Consider the following 19,773-nt stretch of genomic DNA (forward strand, 5'->3'; position numbering starts at 1 on the left):
TGACTACCCCCCGATGTAGAAGATATTGCTGAAATATAACCCAGTGTGGGGTCAGAGATTAAGAGTACCTAGACACCATTGTGATGGGTGCACTAGAAATACCCAAGATAGGCAAATACCTCTCCTTTCACCCACCACAGCCCTCATCAACTACTACTGTCATAGCATTCAGTATCCAGCATCTTTAGCAGCACTGGCTCAGATTTCTCCTACATATTTGAGCTGACTTGATTCAGTTTTAATAGACATGAATGGGAGAGAAATATTGGTTGGTATTATACATGGTATGAGCAGGCTTTCCCCTAAAGTTGAGGCACTGCACCACAGTTCAATACTGCAGTAACTTGTGTTTTCAATCTGAACTGTTTGAGCAGATACCTGCTATCATGCTTCAACCAGTTTTGGTAGGTGGACAATGTCAACTGGGGTCATGTCAACAATCCTAGTTCCCACAGTTTAGAGGTTGATGCTTTAAACCTGCTGTGCACACAACTCATTTCCCCTCCAATCTTAGCGTACAGCATATTCAGGTGATTGCGTGTCAATATATTAGGTCATCCAGCTCAAAACATACTCACATATGGGATAGGGAATCGCAGGTGGGAAATTTTCATATTCTTTTTCAGTGGAATTGTGATTCTGTTTGGCAACACCAGCCGGGCAGCAATCAGGTCTTGGATTATTGTGTCTGACACTGAACTGAAGGGAAAATTTAAACAAAAACAAATAGGTCATGACTTCAGTTACAACAAAAGACATCGCAAATGTTATCATTCTGCCTTCCCCACGCCTTGAAAGAGAATGCCTTTAACTCTCAAAGGAGGAAAGGACCAAGATTTCAGTCCTATCTGTGATCTTGCTCATTCAGCTGTGCGTGTGCAAGGGCTCAAAATTTATGTTTGCACATGTATAACTGAGTTGGATGTGAAAATCCAGAACTGTGCATAAAAGTGGCTATTTGCGTGCACAACTGCAGTGCGGTGCATCCAAATCTTGCAGTTACAAAGGCTGGCTGGAAATTTGACCTTAGAAGACTAAATAATGAACAAGAGGATACAAAAGATGAGGCAGGACGAGATGAGGGGGGAACAAGAGGTCCAAATCTGGGGTATCTTTGGCACTACCTCAGGAATACACATGTTCATAGTGTTTTCACAATTTTGGAGTATTTTATTTGGAGTTTGGAGAACTTAAAAAAAAAATGTAACAACCTCACAGCAGCATAAAATGACAATTTTGGACCTTGGATCCATGCATGAGGCCATCGGTGACTTCAGTTAGAGCCCCCGTGTCTAGAATTTGATCTCCAGCTTATCCTTATATTAAAGTGGTTGCATTGACAGCCCTGAAGACTGAAGCCCTCCATGTATGTCCAGAATAAGCACTGCATGTACAGTGATAATATGAGCTTCTCCCACCTTTCCCCACCAGCTTGTCTTAATCTATACGCTTCAAGGAATAGCCACCTTTAGGCAATTCAGCTTCCATTCACCCCTTAGTATCTCTGCTAAAACTGCCAAGAAAGTGAGCGAGTTGTGAGGTGGTTTTTTGTGATGCAGGCAAATTACTGGAGTCTTGAGTCCAGTGCTGCCCTTTCCCAAGCTAGATTTATTGAAGAGCAATAAAAAAAAAAAAGTAACACGATTATAAATAGGAAGCTGAAGCCAGACAAGTTAAAAAAACAGGAGGATGATTAACCAATGGAACAATCTACAATGTCCCCTCCAAGCACTCTGGTCTTTATAGGTAATAAAGAATTAAAACAAAAAGGCATAAGCTCCCCCCAACCCCCTTTCTAGGTCACCTTTTTAAAGTAAAATGGTTTCAAGGAGATCATGTGATCTTTACTGAGCACAAAGATCCTTTGCATCCCATCAAATCACAGGAGCTGCAGACTCAAGGTAGCAGCAATTGTTCACTTCATGTGCAAGTCTCTAGGAATAAATGACGGCTGCTAATCAATCATCAGAGCGGAATTTGCTGGGTTTCATTATATATTAAGAATGAATGTCTGGAAACAGAAGCCAGACATTTCCAATTTGAGTTTAAGGCACACATTTTTAACAGTGAGGGTGATAACCAATGGAACAAAACCATCAAAGGAAATGATGTGAAGACCTCACAACAACATGGAGAATCCACCAAGACTGGATGCCTTTCTGGAAGATATGCGTTAGCCAGTTATTGGGTTCAGTACAGGGGTAACTGGGTGCAGTTTAATGGCCTGTGATATACAGGTTAGACTAGAATGATCTGGCCTTAAACCCTATGGAATTTATGAAATGCAATAAAATCAATGCTTTTTTTGATCTTTCAGTTTTAGCCTCATACTTGGCCCTCTGTTTTGCTCTCCACTTACTAATGGTGAATGAAGTGCTTTAAATGAACAGTAATTTGGCATGAGCAGGTCTGTACCTACAGGGCAGGATACCATTAGGGGGAAAGACTAAAACAAAAAAAAAACCCAAACAGAACAAAAAACCCCACCACCACTCCCTCCTGACCTCATCCCATTGAGAAGTAAAGTGCTAGCAAAAAGAGGAATATGCTGGATAAGGCTGTTCCGTGATCTGGTCATGGTGCACAGTTTGACCAGAACAGAAGGCTGAAATCCCATGTCTTTCCAAGTACAAATGCAGAGCTCACAAGCTCAAAGAGGGTCTGATGACAGGACAATCATTTCCTGCCCAAACCCCCATCAACAGAAAGGTTATGAAACCATGTGAATTTTGGCATGGACCTGAATCCAACTATGTGTCGCTTTTAACAAGTAAATGACTAGGCAGGATTTTGTATTTCTTTACTCTTCCCCATAAATCAGAGAGTCATTTAAAGGAAGAGTTCTGGTTCAACCAGTCTTTCAGCATGTTTCACATCCAGGCATGTTTGTTCATAAAGCTTTCATGATCAACAGAGTGTTTATATTTAACTATAAGGGAAGTAGGAAGGAGCAAAGCAGTCAGGCTCCAGCATTTTGCAGCGAGCCAAATGAATTGTTGCTTGTAAGTGTGCAGTATGTACAGGCCTTTCTTGCAAGGGTTTAGAGAATTTGCAACAGAAAGGAAAAGAGATTAGATCCCAAGTTAAAAAGGGCATCTCCTCCCAGGGTAAACTCCAGGGCATACAGCTGCTCTAGCCTCAAAAGGAGCTCTCTGCCACTGTACATCAAAAGGCTTGGATACCTTTACTCACATTGAGTAGCAGCACAGTCCCATTTGACTCAGTGGAGTAAGCAGCTACTCAACATGCACAAGTGTGTCTCCATCTGGTCCTAAGCCTTTTTCAGCAGGAAGAGGAGGAGATAGAAAAGCAGCCCCTAAAAATCATTTTTAGTTTAAAAAGAAGGACTCATGAGTAACCAATTGGTAGGTTACTTTTCCTTTCCATGTGACGAACAGTTTTCTGCTTAAGCTGAAAGAACTCAGAAGAAGGAAATGCATCTTTGTTCCTGATGAACAGCTTGAATATCCAGAGCAGTGGAGCCAAATAGAGAGATGTGCACATTCATTGTGTAACTTAAGTATAAACAATCAACCAAATCGGTATTTGAGAAGGGCTGGGGCAACTTTGTTGTGTTTCTTTTGGGAATCTGAGGAGTCAATAACCCGTTGTGGGAAAAGCAGGGGAATTTCTGCCATTTTGTTGTTAATTTAAAAATAGATTCCATGATTAAGAAAACTACAATAGAGTACACAAAGCCCAGGATAGGTGGCTTATATTTGTTCACCTCAAAATACAGTACGCAAATCCCTTAACTCTGGATATCTGTCCTTATAAACTATCAATACAAAATCATTTTTGCGGTGCAGAAAGGAAGGCCAGCTTTTTAAATGTAGGCCTTGTTATGGCCTCAGTGTCTTTTGTGACTTGGCACAAGAGAGTTGGCTAGCCGTAATACTTCCATCGTGAGCCTCAAGTGTGATGAAATGGTAGAAAAGCAATTCTGATGCCTGCAACGGAGCTTTGAGTTCAGATTTTATAGATACGATTGTTATGGACAACAGTATAAACCCCTATGATACATAGTTCTTGAAAATCCTTTGGCTCAGTTTCTAGAGAAAGGGGTTTGTTTCTAGACCATTCCCCCTCCACCTCCCACCCCGCCTGTTTGTTTTTTAAAGGGGGAGAAAAAAAAAGAAGAGAAAAGAAAAAAGTGAACACTCACCTAATTCCTGGGGCATCGAGGAGGTTGGTCAGGCCCGCCCAATTGACTTCCAAGTGCTACAGTAAGCGGGGGGGGGGAAAAAACCACACACACACACCAAACTGAACCATGTTAATGAATTTGCAACAAATGATTAATGAGCCTAAAAAACAAGACATATCCAGCTAGTTAAAGAAAGCCAACTGGATTATGTTTACACCTAAAAAAGCAATGGCTGAGAATGAGACATTTCCTCCTTTATTTGAGCTGCCAAGACCTCCATGGAGTCAGTGTTTCTTTGGGTCTTATCCTCCAAAGACTTAGGAACATAGGAATTGCCATCTGGTATCAGAGCAGCAAACTGGTCAGTTCAGCGTCCCATCTGAGAGCAGCCATTACCAAGTGCTTCACACACAGATGCAAGCAATCCTGTAGTGGAGAACTGGGGGGTAATCCACCCATCCAGGAAGTGCCTTCCTAATTACCTCATGCCCTGAAACACAAGGATGTATAGTCCATCCAAACTTGTGTGGTGTTTATATTTCTAATCACAAATGGAGGAGATTGCCACAGAGCCAAGCGATAAGTTAATTGATCACCTGCTGACTTCCCATAGGACATATTCCAACAACCCAGAAACTTCAGAGAGCCATCATTTTAAAAAACACCTTAAAGATGTCAGAGTATTGTTTCCTTCTTCTGTGCCCCAGAGTTATTCTGCCCTGTGACAGTAACAGTTTTTCTATACATTAAAAAAAATGTCACAGCTTTAAAATCCACTACTTCATGGCTCTGCTGAGTCAGAAACATAGAATTCCTTTCCTACTGGGATAGCTAGAAGAGCTGTTTATGTGGGACCAGATCCAACTAAGGCAATGGGCTTTACATGCAGAAGGATTTAAAGAGGACAGCCCTAACAACAGGCAAGCTAACTGAGAGACACTGGAAATATGGCCCAATGTTTTTAAAGACACTCAAACTATTTTAGCAATGCCTTAAATATAGATGTGGCAGCTACAGAACATGCAATTGGGCAGCGTGGTATCAAGGTTTTATGCAAGTCATCCCAAATGAGCACGGATTACTTGTAAGTGGTGAAGCTGTAGTGAGTCATGTGACCATCTCAAACTCATCCTGATAAAGCCACATTACTACACCCCACCATCACCACGAATTCCATCCCCACAGATTAGCTAGGCATCACAGCCATCAGGCAGGCGTCCTCAACTGGCTCGTGTCTTCTGACTTTGCTCATATCCTTCTGAAGGGAGCTATCAGGGACTTTGCACACTTCCTTTGCTAGATGTTTACTAAGGAATCAAGTGTGTCCCCCCCAATCCCGGCCACCCCCAGAGAACACCTCAGTTTGAGGCCATTCTCCAACTGCGGCATGCCATTAGGTCAGCTTGAACAAGAGATGTGTTCAGAAAGCACATTCCTGGGTGGCTAGAGTGACCCAGCAAAGTCACATATGAGCTGAAGTGCTAAAGGGAACCCAAACGCTCAATCCGGAGTAGCAAGACTGATTGCTCAGTGCAACAACTCTCTGGAACCACCTCTCTGGAAAGGCCTTTGAAAACAGGTTTTACAGTGAGTCCAGAGAGGACTGGAGTTTCATGGATCTTCATACAAGCTCAGACTAGACCAGAGCAGCTGGTTTTGTTTGAGACATGACTACGTTCTTCTCCCTCATACGGACTACAGCAAAAGATTTACAGGTGTTTGAAGTGAATGTTTGCAGTTCATCCTCAATAACTGCTGCTACCTTCTCCCCCTCTTGGATCATAAATGTGACATTTATCGTGTCCCTCTGCTGTACTGATACAGCTAACTTTTCCGACAGTTTGGAATTTATTTGAAATAGAAAAGTCTAGCACTGCCTACATGTCATGCAGTCCACCTTACCTTCCACTGTCCTGTTTTCTCACACACCACCCCCCGCCACCATCTTCCTTTGTACCTTTCCTTTGTTTGAAACAAATAAAATCCCCAGAGCCAGAAGACTCCATTTCTAATTTTTAAACTTGCATTTTACTAGCCTATAGAGGTTTCCTCTATTTAGCCTCTACTCCAAGGGTAAGATCCCCAGCTCATGTAAACTGCATAGCTCCACTAACTTCAGTTTACACCAGCCCTGAAAACTAAGTTCTTTGAGGCAATGACATCATCTATGCACTAATCCAGGTGATTAAGGCAAGGATCTTTAGTAATACAGGGCTTTTCAGCAAAAGAGTGGATTTCATTTTTGCTTCACTCTACTGCTCCATGGGATTTCCCTCCTGCCTATGCACCACTTATGCCTCTTATTGGATTTTATGTTTTGCCTTCAGTCTCGCCATTGGCGATACGTCCAGCACCATTTCTGTCTTGCTGAACTGTTGCCAGAGTTACTCAGAGCCCAGGACCAGTTGCCATCTCATGCAAGTAGTAGATTGCTGGGGCTGATCATTTCTTAGTTATGTACCATATTAGTTGTATTGCCTTCTCCCCACGGCTATGTTCTTCTTCGCCTATACCAGAGACCACTGGATATTCCCACAGTATGTACCATGAATCCTTATAATCCAAAAATACACAATGATCAAAATTCTGCCGTTGCAACCATGCAGCACACTGAATTCAGTGGTGTTGTGTGGGGGTAGCAGGAGAATTTTCTCTAGTCTTATACTGTGCTACGGTCACTGGGAACTGGAATTATCTTCATTATAGCTAATGCCAAGCAAAGGGCAATGCTTCATGGAAGGATTTATAAGTGTGACCCACATATTGTGTGCATTTGGTCTCTAATTACCTTTACACTTGAGCAAAAAAAAAAAAAAAACAACAACAAAAAAACACACAACTCGATCCAGAAATACATTAAAAAAAAAATAAATAAATAAGTGAGTCATGTTATAAGCTGTCACTAGGAAGAGAAAGATGCTCCTCATTTGGGTGTGTTGGGATTTAATTCACAGCAGGTGGCATTCACAAGGTTACACAATTAGGCCTTCAATGCAAGGAGAACACAGACTGGCACCTAAGCTGGCTGCATTTATTAACTGTATTAGTAATCGGTCAATGGTCTTGCAATAAAAGGCATATGGACAGGCTATCTACCACAGTCACTAGGGAGTCTGTGCATTCATAGAAGCTAAAGACTAACTTGGCATGCAACACTGCAGGAGAACAAAATGCACAAAAACATTGTTCATTATATTATCTAGATCTCTAAAAAGAGTAACATTCCTCATTTTTAAAAATCACATTTTGTTCAAAATTCTATTTAAGTATTACATATCAGGCAGGGAGGTAACCAAGCTATTACAGACAGATATTTAAAAGGCAAATTGGCCCTCACTGTCATATGAGCAAAGATCAAGAGTCAATCAGGCTGCAGAATGGGATTCACTACAGACTTACCGGTTTTTGAACAAAACACATTGTCAAGGCTCCAAAGAAAGGCACATCTGTGATAAGAGGTTCCAGTATCACCCGTAATGTTCCATGTAACTGTGAAGAGAACAGAGGGAAACTTTAGTTTGAAGGCAACGGCCAAGATGAACCTGAACTGCTGCCTCATTTACAGAGATGTGTGGTCAAAGCACACGAACGGGACATAGTACTCCAGAGTTCTGGCCCTAACATCGATACCCCGTATCATAGGATACGCTTCTCAAAACCCATTCTTTATTGCCAGGGTCCTACACCCTCTCTTATCTGAGCAATGAATTCATAGAGCACTTATCTTCTCTAACTTCGGTGGTAAGCTTGGGCTGGAACATCATCTACTTAGTTTGTAACAAGTTATGTTAAGAGGCAATCCAAAGTGAAACGCTTTTCACTGGCATTTTAAACACAAACCACAAACATCAAAACAGTTCTAAACTATCTTAAGTGCTTTTTAAAAATGTATCAAAGTGACTTCGGACCCCAACCCCATTTTCAGAAGTGACTGAAACTCAGGTTCCCAAGTGTTTAGGTCACTTCTGAAAATGGGGCTTGGGTGCTTTTGAGAATTTTACCCCTGACATTTTGTAGAATCTTGTTTCCACAAAGTTTAAATTTGGAGCCTAAAAATTGATTTAAATCTACCCCAGTAATACTGGGATTAACTATATGTGGGCACCACTGCCCTTTACTAGACAGAATCAGCACTTCTCCCCTGTGTGTCTGAGTTCACATACCGCTAATGGCAAAAGCGGAGATTTTCAAACAGGTTGAAGGGAGTTGCTACGCTCCTTTGAAAATCCAAGCCTCAGAATAACTCCATTAATTCAAGTAGCACAGGATCTTCTCTCTCCACAGTCACTGTGAAGTTCCAAGAGGTTTAATAACATCTCACTATGTGATTGAGATTTTCAGACAGAAAGCACTAAGTGCTTCCAGAGGAGACATTTTACACATGGGAAAATGGAGCCACAAGGCAGTGAAGCAACTTGTCAGAGGTCACCCAGCAGGCCAGCGGCAGCATCAGAAATAAAACCCAGGTCTCCTGATCCCCAGTCTGATGCCCTAACCACAGAGCCACGCTGCCTCAATATAAAATACAGCATCACATGAACATCTGCATTATACCCACCTGTATTCCTTTCACTCCTCCTTTAAACTTTGATACTTCCATGTGAATCTCGCAGTCCCCTATATAACTGAGAGAAAGTTCTCACGTTATTCCAGTGTTTGCAATACCCACACTCGAACAAAATGGAGCTGTAAAGAAGACAAGGGAAATGAGCATATCAACCCTAACGTAATATTGCAGAACTGGATGAGCGTGCACACGCTGCTGAGAAGCAGCGGCTAAGTTCCTTAAACAAAAAAGATGGGAATTTTTAATTTATTGTAAACCTAAATATCAACTGGGGATGCTAGCATAGCAGCAGTATGGAGCAGCATTTTTATTTCAAGCTTAATTCCCCACCCTTAGGCCTGGAGACGACAGCGTGCACTCATTTCTACTAAGGGAATAAGGAAGGTTATTGGGGTACAAGGGAGTAAAGAAATAGCATGGTGCTCTCTCACAGCCCCTGCTAAGACTCTGATCCTGCACCAGAAGCCATGAGAACAGACTCCTGTGCCCATGCAGAGTCTCACTGAAGTCACAATCACAGCCTAATACACTATTTCACTTCTCTTGGCTCATGTCACACCGTTCAGGTCATCACAGCAGGCTGGGCCAGAGATGCCTAATACAGGGGCAAAAAAAAAAAAAAAAAAAAGAAATCAACCTTAAAGAGAACCCAGTGGCCTTGAGGACCCATAAGACAATAGGTCAATTATTGGGCAGTTACCATTGAGAGTATCAGACCCAGAATAAAATTCACGTGGAGTACAATAGTTTTGGAAGTTGACAATAACCTGAAAATAACCTATTTTTAATACTGTTCACTATAAGACTACAACTTCTTGATTTTTAAAAGATGGCTGCCTTGCGCAGAGTGGTTTTCAAGTATGCTACAAAGATTCCGTTTTGCCGGATATTTAAAAAACAAACAGAAAAACAAGCCCAACCACGACATCTGAGGAGTAAGTCCCAGATTTTAATAACCTTTGGCAAATTCACAAGACACTACAGGCTCTAGATAAAGAATTATTTTTTGGATTTATACACCCACAAGATGAAAGCACACAGCCAATTTAAATCCTGATGAAATCTGAAAAGTAAACCAAACAAAATTCCATACAATGTATTTACCTGGGGAAGGAGGGTGGAGGAAGAGAGAAACATCTACCAGATTAAGAGGTTTCTACTATAAAAATTGAAAGCTTAAATGTTGTAGCAGTGCAATTTTGCATGTCAATTTTCAGTATACCTTGTAAGGTAATACTGGTTAATCTTGAGTGATAATCACATTAAAAAATAATTCTTAGTTTTCTGGTAGTGATGCATTTCTACAAATAAACTTCGGGCTCTATTTTGCAATCCTTACTCAGGCAGAGCTCCCACTGACTTCACAGGGAGTTGTCTGACTAAAGAGCCCAGAGGAAGGCCTGAAGTGAGCCCCCAAGTTTGCAATAAACAAACTAGGAATTTAGAAGGCAGTTATGACTAGTATGTGATGCAGAAGACACTATTTTGGTTTATAAAAATCCCTGGTCTTTCTGCAGAATCAGAAACTCTTCCAAAGAGTCATTAATACCTTTTATTTCTAGCAACCACTTAGCTGCAGAACCATGTTTAATATTCTCTCAGAATATTCTTTCCTGACAGAGATTTGTATGACAAAAGTTCTCTTGTGAACTATTCAGTGCGATCTGTACCATCAGATCATCATCGTTTAGGCGGTTCTAAATCAATATTACGTAGGAACTGCCATGCCAAGTCAGATCAGAGGTCCACCTCACCCACTGCCCTGTCTGACAATGGCCAGTACCATATGCTTCAGAAGACAGTGCAACAAACTCCAGTAGGGAGAGTTATGGAATGTCTTGCCCAAATGGGGAGTTTCTTCCCAATCTCCCTCAAAGGTTGGTTTATTCCCTGAAGCAGGAGGGTTGATAGCCCTCCAAAAACCCCTATTTTAATCTTATCCATATGAATGCCTAATTCTGTCTCAAATCTTGGTCTAATAGCTTGGAGGTAATGAGTGCCATGGATTAATTATGCGTTGTTAAAGAACAATTCTCCGCATATTGAATAGGACAGCACAAGGATAAATTGTACTGCCTTTGTGGTAATGCTACTGTTATTCACAGGCTCTGAATAATGGTAGCATCACACTGGGAAACTAAAAGGGATGCCTGACAGACTGGTATGATACTGGAATTTCCTGAACATACCTTAATTCCACAAGGTAATTCAGTTCAATGAACCCTTATTGAGTTAGGGTTTAATACCTTCAGAGTACATGGTATTAAAAATGGAATTGTATCTTCTCTAGTAGGGAGGGTGGATGCTAATGAACTTCCTCCTTACCAATCTTTGAAGCCATCACCCCCGGAGAGATTCATATATATTACTTCAAACTGGATTCTCCAAAGACCTAATGGACAAAGAAAAGACTTTTTGTTAAATAGCTTATGTTTAAACTGGCCCAGCACCTTCTGATCCAGCAAACAGACAGGTCCATGGAGGGCCCCAATCCTTAGGGAAGGATTGGAAGGACTAGGCCTACAGAGGCCTAATAAGAGTGTGTGCTTGTTCTGAGCTGAAGCTCGATGAACTTGTAACTGCAAAGAAACCCCTCTGGTGGGGTGATGCCCGGTAATCTTATTAGCATGCATGTAGGTGCGTTTATTGTTTTAGTAGGTCTTCTCGGTAATGGTTTTTACCTTAAGAATAAAAAGTAGGCTTGCTTAGAAAGAACAGTGTGGTAATTTATAGCTGTAGCAATCACTCCATTATCAGTCTCTGAAGAGAAAGGAAGAAGGTAGATTCTCTGTAACTTGAAGTCTTTAAATCATGGTTTGAGGACTTCAGTAACTCAGCCAGATGTTAGAGGGGTCTATTACAGGAGCGGGTGGAGAAGGTTCTGTGGCCTGCAGTGTGCAGGTGGTCAGACTTGATGATCATAATGGTCCCTTCTGGCCTTCAAATCTATGAGCCAGGTTTGTTTAAGCAGACTGCCTCTGCTGGGAAATACACAGTGAAGGCAAGGAACTGTACAGTCTGGACATATCGTAGTCAGAAGGCAGTGAGATGTGTCTCCAAGAGAGGCTACAGCTGGGGAGCTGGAACCCTAAGACTTGTTGGACCACTAAGGGGAAATACAGGAGCAGCTGCCCTAAACTGGAACAGGCTAGTTTTAAGATATTCTATTGGTAGGCTTTTCATTTCAGGAGTGAAAGAAGAACATACCCCATTGGGCATTCAGGTGAAAGCACATTCTCCTTAGTAGAGTTTGTCAAAAAATTGACAATTACAAAATCTATTGCAAGGAAGTCTTTAAACCAGCTCCTAGACTTTTTAAAAGATTTCATGCAGTCTACATTTCACCGTAAAAATTTCTAATAAGTTTTTCATGAAAATCTGCATTTTTCTATCAGCTCTATTCCCTACAATCCATCAGTTGCACTATTTAGAAATGAAGCAGCAGCCCATTCCAGCGCTAAAGAAGATTCATTCATTGTATATAAACTTCACTCTTACTATTAGTTCGTCACTTACTGGAACTAGTGTCTGTCACAGTGGCTCTATAGTTTACATGGTATATTTCCTCTCTGCATACACGTGCATCTCTTCCTGTGTTTTGGAGGAATTGAGTCTGTCATATCCTGCTCGGTGTCAAAACTGATTTGTTCAGTAAGTAACAGATTACATGTTTGCTCGCTCACATGCAGCTTTAGGCATTAGCTGAACAATTCTTACTGCTCTGATCCCCATCCTACCTCTCCCAAACCCTGTCTACTCTTTTGCTTGACCGGTCATGTGTGAGAAGCAAGACTGGAAGCTCTTCAGGGTAGTGGTTTATCCATACTGTGCTGCAAAAAAAATAAATAAAATGCTTTCTCAATTTCCTTTTAAATTCTTGCATGAACATAGTGTCTATTGACAGGTACTGTGGTGGTGGGGGGCGGGGGATAAAAACAAAAACCCCCATCCCACCCCACCCCACCCCACCCACCCACACCTCATCTGATTGCTGGAAGAGAGGAGTGTTCACTGCACTTGTATTTATCATACACCTACAACCCTGTGGCTGCAGAAGACTGAATCACAAGCAGGTGTGTGAACAAGAGAACCCACAGAATAATTTCCCTTCTGATTATTTCATCACAGAAGGGTTTAATGCAACCAAGGATTCTATACATCCTTTGCTAGAGGATTACAAGGCCTTCAACATTCTTTCCATATGAATATCCTTCCTCTCAGAGAAACACTTCGCACTGCTATAAACACCTTTCTAATAGACTTTGTTTCTAATGGGTACAGTCGATAGTTAGTTTTGCAGTTTCTTAAAACAACTGAACAATTATCCTGAAGCAAAGCAGCTACAGGATATAAAGTGGCTGCACTTGAAAAGTTCCTTTTGTTTTGAAAGATTTTATCAGTTTGGAGAATCTAACTCAGTGTTTTGGGAGCCAAGTCAGGTTTTTTCCTCAGTTCTGACATTGTTAGGTGCTCCCTGGAAGAAGTTTGCATCTTCTGACCACCTGCAGAAACCAGATTCCTCCCTAAATGTAGTTTGAACGCTGTACTATTTTTCAATGAACAAATGGGATCCATACATCTGGCTTTTGAACTGGATAAATGATGGGAAAACAAAAACACTTTGTATGTAACTCAAAGACAGCAAGTAGTGATTTTACCTAACGTTTCTTCTTAAAATCTCTTGAGCTGTTCTAAGATTGACCACAGCTTAAAGTATTTTAAGATTTGCTTTGACATTTTAAATCTGAACATTTAGGCAGTGTGGTTTGATGGGCAGAGCAGGGGATTGGGAAAGAGGACCTTTGGGTTCCTTTCCTGGCTCTGCCAAAGATTTCATGCATGACCTGTAGGCAAGTCACAAGTTCTGTGACTCAGTTTCCCCATCTGGAAAAAGGGTTGTATTTATGTCTCAAGAACATGATAAGAAATAATTAGTGTCTATCAAATGCCTTGTGATACTCTGATGCTATGTAAACGCAAGCTATTATTAACAGACTTAATTTGAGCAACATTCTTCAAGCATCTGTTGTTTCCCTTGGTAATTATGAGTAATATGGAGACCAGAAATTTAGTTATGGGTCACACTTGTAGTCTGCTGAGCATACACGTCACAGAGTTTTCTTCCTTAAAGGTAAACCACCACAAAGTGATGCTTATTAAACTTTACTAAGAAGAGGTGGAAGCAACAGCTAAGACAAAAAGTCCTTCCCCACCCAGGCTAGGAGTCAGGAAACTGCTTTGACGGCCAGTTCTGCCATGGATTGTTGTGGGACGCTGGCCAAGGCAGTGTCTCGGTACCCTAGCTGCCCCGTGTGTAAAATGGGGACAATAATCCTACCTCAGAGGGATGCTGTGCAGCCAAAATTCTTTAGTGTTTACAGGATGCTTCAAGATCTTTGGATGCTACCTAGACACAAAGCATCTTAATAACCGATGGCAGGGCCTGAGCAATTTTTAAGGGAAAAGGAATGATGTCACTGGGTAATGATTTCCTGCAGCTCAAGTTAACAAATGCCAAGATAAAGGAGTCATGTTTATTTTTAAATTTGGAGTCACTCATTCTTTAATACCTACTACTACTTACCTGTTAGTAACCCTGCTATTAGGCCAAATGACTAATGGAGATGAATGATAACTGTCCAGTACTGAGACCTGAAAAAAAGAGTTCCCAAAGCCTTATGCCCATGCAGAGTCCCTATGACTTGACTGAAGTCTGCATGGGTGTAAGGGTCCACACACAAACACACACATCCCCTTTTCAAAGGCCTGGGTTTGAAGTCTAAAGAGCAAACAGATTGACAGCAAAAACGTATCATTTCTGATCAGTCACTTTAACCCAGAACTAGAGGTGGAGGGATATCAGACTACCATAGCATTACCAACAGACTGATAACCATTAAACAAACAAACACGCTACCCTTTTATTAGTAACCTCTTCGGACTGCTGACGTCTTAATTTTATTTCACCTTCTATTATAAGTGTGATGGAATTGTTTAAAATAGTCATATGTGTACCAAGTGTCATTGACCAAAAGGAAACATGAGAGGAAAGTAATTTAACTGGAGAAAAAGCAGCCGTAGGGAACTACCACTAACGAGCAATGGCCAACTGAACAAATATAAATTCAATTCTGTATATTAAGTACATGAGCTTTACTCATGTCCCAGTCTGAAGGGCACTTCCTCTGCTAGCTGCAGTATCACGTGCATGGACATCTTGCCTCCACAACTACAAGTGCTAGAGTTAAGGCCAAGTTCCATCTCCCTCTCAGTCTCCATTTCTATTTGGAATAGAATTCCTTTGAGGAAGAATTCTCCCCACACGTGATCTCGAGTTTGAAGAACGTTTGAGTGACACAGGTTCAGTTGCTTGAGATACGTGAACAGGAAAAACCAGACACCAATACACTTCACCATGACATGCACGTGTTCTGACTAGAACTCTTCACTGCATGACCCCAAAGAAGAGAAAGACTGAAGCTAAAATCTTCCACAATTGGATCATTTTCTAGTTCTGAGAGAGGGCCAGGGTCTGCAAGCAAAGGCAGAGGAACGGATGTAGTTTTACTGAATGAGGGGCTCCCGGCTATGAAAAGGCCAGCCAGAGCAGACTCTGCTCCCCTGCATGTTTAAATGGTGTTCTATAGCCGTCTCTCCATGGCACTAGTTTGGGTACAGGGAGGGACATGGCCAGGGGTCTGTCACTACCTGGACCAAACTGATTAACACCTCCTTACCCAGAGATGGGAAGCTCAGGGGTTACTGATGCTACTATAGTTCAGAGGAGTGATGTGTGAACGGGCAGAAGATATCACTGAAGGACAGAGACAACTCTCACCGAGCAAACAGAATTTGTCAACTTACAAGCACAGCTGATGGCTAAATCTCAAAACAGACCCAATATCTGCGTATATTTATTGGCAAAATACATGTGGTTCCTGCTTATTTTCACTGGGGTCTGTTCCCAAGTCTGACATCAGTGAAAAGGTAGGTACCCATTTGTCAAATATAAAGGGAAGGGTAACCACCTTTCTGTATACAGTGCTATAAAATCCCTCCTGGCCAGAGGCAAAACCCTTTCACCTGTAAAGAGTTAAGAAGCTAAGATAACCTCGCTAGCACCTGACCAAAATGACCAATGAGGAGACAAGATACTTTCAAAGCTGGGGGGACGGGACAAAGGGTTTGTCTGTCCGTGTGATGTTTTTGTCGGGAACAGATCAGGAATGCAGTCTCAGAACTTCTGTTAGTTAGTAAAAAGAAAAGGAGTACTAGTGGCACCTTACAGACTAACCAATTTATTTGAGCATAAGCTTTCGTGAGCTACAGCTCATGAAGTGAGCTGTAGCTCACGAAAGCTTATGCTCAAATAAATTGGTTAGTCGCTAAGGTGCCACAAGTACTCCTTTTCTTTTTACGAATACAGACTAACACGGCTGCTACTCTGAAACCTGTTAGTTAGTAAGTAATCTAGCTAGAAATGCATTAGATTTCCTTTTGTTTAATGGCTGGCAAAATAAGCTGTGCTGAATGGAATGTATATTCCTGTTTTTGTGTCTTTTTGTAACTTAAGGTTTTACCCAGAGGGATTCTCTATGTTTTGAATCTGATTACCCTGTAAGGTATTTACCATCCTGATTTTACAGAGGTGATTCTTTTACCTTCTCTTCAATTAAAATTCTTCTTTTAAGAACCTTATTGATTTTTCATTGTTCTTAAGATCCAAGGGTTTGGGTCTGTGTTCACCTGTACAAATTGGTGAGAATTTTTATCAAGCCTTCCCCAGGAAAGGGGGTGTAGGGCTTGGGGGGGATAATTTGGGGGAAGACGTCTCCAAGTGGGCTCTTTCCCTGTTTTGTTTAACACGCTTGATGGTGGCAGCATACGGTTCAAGGACAAGGCAAAGTTTGTACCTTGGGGAAGTTTTTAACCTAAGCTGGTAAGAATAAGCTTAGGGGGTCTTTCATGCAGGTCCCCACATCTGTACCCTAGAGTTCAGAGTAGGGAAGGAACCTTGACACCATTGATCTAACTAGGCCCGTAGCACACAACTCCATCTTAGAGCACCGGCTGAATCTTGAATAGACACTGAGCCAAATTTCCTGTCTGACCAACAGCCACTAGCATCTTATGAACAGACACGAGAAATCCCCCCCACACACCCCCCACCATGCTAAGATTAGGTGTAATCATGACTTCTTTAAACAATTTTGTGTTTAGAGTCAGTGGGTCAGATTCAGACTTAGTGTAAGCTGCTGCACTTTTTCACATTGGAAGATAATGGAGAAGCTAGCACAGTTCAAGCAGGTCTCCCCTTTTTATTACCAGCTCTGACAGTGCAGGGGAATTACCAAGCTAGTCCGAGTTCATAGGTAACAATAGCAGCGTTTATCATCTGCATTCTTTGGGGTGCATAACTGGATAGGCTGGCTTTTCTATCCACCTGAATCCACCCTTCACCAGGACAATTCTCTTAATTTAAAGAGATGAACTCACAAATAACTTCAGTGAGACATGAGGATGATTGCACGTTCCATCCTAGCAGAGACTACCCTATTTACAATGGAAGTCTACCTCTCAGCAATATCCAAGCACACCCATTTTTGTAGCTTTTCTTCTGCATCCTGGGGAAACACAGCCAAGGGGCAAAAACCACCATAGCTTATTGTGCTGTTTCTCATTGCCACCATGTGCATTAGTTCCTGAAGCAACTGTCCAACCAATCCAATAGACAGCTGTTTTGCAGAAACAAAAGCCAATATATTACTTATTTTTAGAGCAGTTGGGTGCACAGCACTGTCCAGGACATACAAGAGACACAAGACAAGCCTGAATAGACAAGATATGCTGGATGATCCCATGACAGTTCAGTTATGTTTTGGTCAATATGATGGTGTAAGACCTGGTTCAGCAATGCTGAAAGGTTTCATGGAAGAAGCAGGTCTTCAAGAGGGACCTGGATAAGGAGTGGGGTGGCCAACTAGGGCACAAGAGGGAGACTGTTCCAGGATAAAGGAGCATATCTAAAAAAGCACAACTGCATGAGTGGGAGGATTCAGACGGAGCAGGGAAGGGAGGCTTAAGAGCCGCAGGAGAGGGAGGTGTGATGTAAGCAGCAGAAATTCCTGCCTGCCTTTAAGGCTCTGCAGGGTAATGACCTTGCTGTGCAAGGCGTGATACACAAACACATGAACACAGACTTGCTAAATGTCCTCAAAATGGTCTGACTGTAACAGAGGGAATTCTATAATTGTTACATCAGAGAGCATGTTGTAACATTGCCAGTCTTGGTATAAGAGTAAACAGCAGGGAATTTTACAGTTTGCTAAGGGAGATGCACATTTCCTGTTAGTTTTGGTGAGGTTTTCCACAGACACACAATGTAAAGGCAGATGCAGTTCTTGTTTGAGCGATGCTACCGTCCACATCACTACATGTTCTTTGGTGCACACTGCTCTTGTGGCATTACCATGCAGGAAAGCAGCTTTCATTAGGGGACTATCACCCTTCAGAAGTTTCAAAATTGTAGGCATTCACAAGAAAACATTTTCCTCTATGATCCTATCCCTTCAATGTAACTGAGAAAGGAGCTTAAGTATGAAGTGTTTGAGCTGCTAACAAAAACAAAACAAAAAAAATCATTAAAAATTGCCACTCTAGGACTGAAGGGTAGAAAATGTTGTCCCTGTATTTAAAAAAGCTCTATGGATGATCCTCTGCTCAGTGTGCGGTGGAGGTTAAAAAAAGCAAGATGTTGTGTTGCATAAGGAATGGGTGATGAACAATATTGTTACAATGCCTTCCTACAGGCAAATCAAATCAATAGAGCAGCCTCATCTGGAATACCAATCACCTCATTTCAAAAGTGATATTGCAGAACTAGAGGGGAGGAGAATAAGAAAGATGAGAATAATCCAGGGCCTGGAAAGACTCATATGAAGAGAGACTGAAAAGACTGGAATTGTTTTCCTTAAAAAGGGGATGAATAGAATAATGAATGGTACAGAGATGGTGGATTAGGAACTTCAGTTCCCCCCTCCCCTCCATCTCATAACACAAGAACAAGGAGACACTCCAAGGGGGGGAAATTCAAAGCCAATCAAAAGGAAGTATTTTTTCCTATATAGCATGATTAAACTGTGAAACTCACAGCCAAAGGATGTCATTGGGGACAAGAATTTAAAAAGATTCAAAGAGGAATTGGATATTTTTATGGACATCAAGAATATCCAGCAATGTTATAATTAAAGATAACAAAAAGTTCTATGGATGGGATATTAAGCTTCATGCTTCAGGGAGTAAGCCAATCTCTACCTAGCATAAGTCAGGAGGAGACCTACTGTGGGGGCCAGATTATCCCACACCTGCCTATTGCACGGTTCGTACTTTCTTCTGAAGCATCGTGCACTGGACACCATCATACAGAATACCAGACTGGATGGATCTCAGGTCTGATCCACTGGAGCACTTGCTATATTCCTATGTAACTGCTTGAAGGGCAGCAAGTTAAAAGAGTTTGATATGAATAATTCAATATTACCTTATTTGCAAGTCCAGGATCACTTGTCTACTATCAATTTCCTTAGTATAAGTCTTTACTCCGTTGATTTTAGGGCACTGAAAGAAGGAGAGACATATACAAGATATGGTACAGTTAACATATTTTAAATTAGGGCCAACTGAAGACTTCTACCTGCTTTATTCAACCCAGGTACATTCTTTCATTAAAAAGTTACCTGTTAATATCCTAAAATAGTGAGTGAACTGGAAAGTTTAAAGGAAGATGTAGCACAAACTTGTAAAAGTGAAACAAGTTGGTGTTTTTTTGGGCGCACTTTTCTTACCCTTGATTTTCTCCAAAATCTGAGAGGAGTTGCACAGCTAGATCTAGAAGCATGGGAGCCTCAACAGTGCTGTACCCCCTGGCTCTCTCTACTATTCCGCAAGATCAGTACATGAGTCCAAGTCCTGCTGGGCAATCTTGACGGCCTCAGACAAGCCTGGTTCCAGATGAGCGATGCCACATTTCAAGGATCATAAGGAAACTTCTTTAAACTTT

At 41.6% G+C, this 19,773-nt stretch overlaps 1 protein-coding gene across 2 annotated transcripts in view; it reads right to left on the reverse strand.

Moving 5' to 3' along the window:
- Window positions 1–19,773, reverse strand: part of ESYT3 (extended synaptotagmin 3) — a 59,194-nt gene that overhangs the window by 22,817 nt on the left and 16,604 nt on the right. For both annotated transcript variants that reach the window (XM_074967202.1, XM_074967203.1), the window contains exons 4-8: window positions 19,255–19,331; window positions 8,706–8,772; window positions 7,547–7,636; window positions 4,166–4,221; window positions 579–699 (exon numbers count right to left, since the gene is read on the reverse strand). In XM_074967202.1, coding sequence (XP_074823303.1) covers window positions 579–699; window positions 4,166–4,221; window positions 7,547–7,636; window positions 8,706–8,772; window positions 19,255–19,331 — 411 coding nt within the window. The remainder of the gene's footprint in view (window positions 1–578; window positions 700–4,165; window positions 4,222–7,546; window positions 7,637–8,705; window positions 8,773–19,254; window positions 19,332–19,773) is intronic.

This window comes from Natator depressus, chromosome 11 (assembly GCF_965152275.1).
Source record: "Natator depressus isolate rNatDep1 chromosome 11, rNatDep2.hap1, whole genome shotgun sequence".
Classification (NCBI taxonomy): domain Eukaryota; kingdom Metazoa; phylum Chordata; order Testudines; family Cheloniidae; genus Natator; species Natator depressus.